Raw genomic sequence first — 2,537 nt, forward strand, 5'->3', positions numbered from 1 at the left:
ATATATATATATATATATTTGTGTGTGTGTGTGTGTATTTATGCTGCTGCTGAAGAAGCTTCAGAGTATTGAACATACTCTGCTGGTTTATCAGTACTTTTTTTTCACAGGGGTTTTTGATGTTGTCCGTTATATTGTAGAGCTTTTGCGACATTTTTCCTTCTTCTATCTACTCAAGGCCCCAGCGCAGAGTCTGCGTTTTCTTTCTTTCTTTTTTAAATCAATTTGTACATTTTCTTTTAGTGACTCTCTCTGGTGCTGCTGCCACAACAGATGGCGGCAAAGAAAATTGCACTCTCCATCTCGGACTTATAGAAGTTACACAACATGTAGCTGGAAACATGGGACCTGAGCTTCTACAGCGGAGTTTTTCTGTTTATTCTCTGATATATTTAAATATATATTGTGGGAATCTTTATGCAACCAAAAATTTTACAGTAAATTAAAAATGTGACCAATGTGTGACACTTATTTAAATGACCATTTGTGTTCTGTTTTATTCCATTTGATTTGCTTTAGTTCTGAATTTAAAGTTAGCTCAGTTCTTCATGTTAATATAATGTTAATTTCTATAAGTAAACCAATATTGCTATTTCTGATATTTTAACCCATGTTATTCCTTTTCTTTTCTTTTCATAACCTTATTTAATAGCAGTCTGTTTCTGTATCTGCTTGGTGTTCTGCTAATTGACAAAAACTGGTGATTTTTTTGTTTGAGATTTACAGATTTGAACAGTTCCTGTGAAACGCAGCATGCCTGCTCCGTGCATTTTCAATGAGCTCGGTTGTGATATTTGCGTATAACAGGAGCACCGCCTCCCTCCCATTGGACAATGTCTACGTGAGGGCGTGGCGAGGAAAGATGAGAGTTGAAAATCCATGCCCTTACTGGGAAGATATGGAGCGCTATGGACACAGTCTGCGCGAGACTGGAAGGTACCTCAAGTAAAGAGATAAATATTTCTCCAGCAAGCGATTTGAGAAACTGAGAGGAGAGGAAGGGTGGCCCGGTTGAGGATGGAGTGTGCATTTGACGCACAGAATCTGATCTCCATTTCTTTGAGGAAAATCCAGAGCTCCAGGACGCAGAGAGGAGGCATCAAGCTCCACAAGAACTTGCTGGTAACGTACGTCCTCCGAAACGCCAGGCAGTTCTACATGAGCAAAAACTCGTCGCCAACCCAGAGGACGCCTCCGTACGAGGACGTGGCGGCGGTGCGCGACAGGCAAGAATACCTGGAGTTGACCGGGAGCTTCACGGAGTTGGCTGATGACTTCTACTGCAACTTTACCGGGGTCGAGTCGAGCGCCTGGCACTGCGGAGCGCACCAGTCCCACAGCCAGCCAGCAGAGGTGGCGCACCAAGACGCAGCCGCGTGCGCAATGGTTCCACCAAGTGACTCTGACCTGCTGGTTTCGGACGCCTGTTGGAGCTGCTCGGACAAACCTTCCTGGGAGCTGACGATCCCGAACACGCAGGCCAACCAGAAGACCGTCCTGGACTTGGACACTCATGTGGTGACGACTGTCACGAACGGATACTTCCACTCGGACTGTTGCGCGCAGGGCGCGCAGTGCCTCTCCAAAAAGCGAAAGGTGGACACGAGTTACTACATTGTTGACCCGGAGTTTTACTTGCCGGACTTTGGGGCCGTGCCATGTAAGAGGATGAGAAGTGAGGATGACTTCTCAGACTCGGAGCAGTTGGACAGCACAAACATCTCCAACCTGATCTCGGTGCTGGGATCAGGTGGACTGTCTGAGTTTGTGAGTTGGCAGCAGACGGACCTTGAGCAAATATTCACCACTCAAACAATTTGCCTAAAACACACACTGCTGACAGGCAGTGGTTGGACCAGAGCGATCGAAGCATTTTGATTTGACATGATTGTTGTTATTTTTTTGTTGATAATATTATTGTTGTATCGTTACTTTGTTGATTTGAAATAAACCATGACACGACTGCAATTCTCACTCTCTCTTATTGCTGAAGAATATTGCTGAAATGTCTTCTCTTCATTGCCTGTATGACTTTCTTGCACACTGACTTTTTTTCTCGTGCCAATTAATGTCCTTACCGCACATATAAAATAAATGTTTTTTTCTTCTTCTTGTGTTTCGTTTCGGGGGTAGTGGAGTCTGTCCTTGGTTTGGATTTCCTGAGGAAAATCGTCAACACTGTCTCTCTGTGTGGAAGGATGTTGGACGAGCACCATCATGTGGCCAGTAAAGATCTGTACAGAATCATGCACCAGCGCAGAATATCTCTCTGTAAATGTATTTACGTCAGGGCCTGCCTTGCAAATAAAATTAAGATTGTTTAAAAACAAACAAACGTGGATGTGCTGGCTTTAAATTCTGTCCTCTGCACCACAAAACAGTTTACACAACAATTGTCTTTTAAGTTATTTAACTAGAATTTTCCTGTTTATCTTTTTAGTTTGTTATTTCATATCTACCTAGACTTATGAATAGGATTTAAAAAATAATAAACTAGTCTTTTTTTCTGTTAAAGCTTATTGCAGTGACTATAAAAT

At 42.9% G+C, this 2,537-nt stretch overlaps 1 protein-coding gene across 1 annotated transcript; it reads left to right on the top strand.

Annotated features, from left to right (window-relative positions):
* The first annotated feature begins 888 nt into the window (after nucleotides 1–888).
* LOC106516686 (immediate early response gene 5-like protein) lies at nucleotides 889–2,335 on the top strand. The gene has a single exon (XM_014007159.1). The coding sequence runs from the start codon at nucleotides 1,018–1,020 to the stop codon at nucleotides 1,876–1,878; it is 861 nt and encodes a 286-aa protein (XP_013862613.1). The 5' UTR covers nucleotides 889–1,017; the 3' UTR covers nucleotides 1,879–2,335.
* The last annotated feature ends 202 nt before the right edge of the window (nucleotides 2,336–2,537 follow it).

The sequence above is a fragment of the Austrofundulus limnaeus genome, unplaced genomic scaffold (genome assembly GCF_001266775.1).
Source record: "Austrofundulus limnaeus strain Quisiro unplaced genomic scaffold, Austrofundulus_limnaeus-1.0 Scaffold40, whole genome shotgun sequence".
Lineage (NCBI taxonomy): Eukaryota > Metazoa > Chordata > Actinopteri > Cyprinodontiformes > Rivulidae > Austrofundulus > Austrofundulus limnaeus.

Bases quoted from the DNA above. Each gene is read 5' to 3' on its own strand.
- LOC106516686 (XM_014007159.1), top strand. From the start codon at position 1,018: ATGGAGTGTGCATTTGACGCACAGAATCTGATCTCCATTTCTTTGAGG.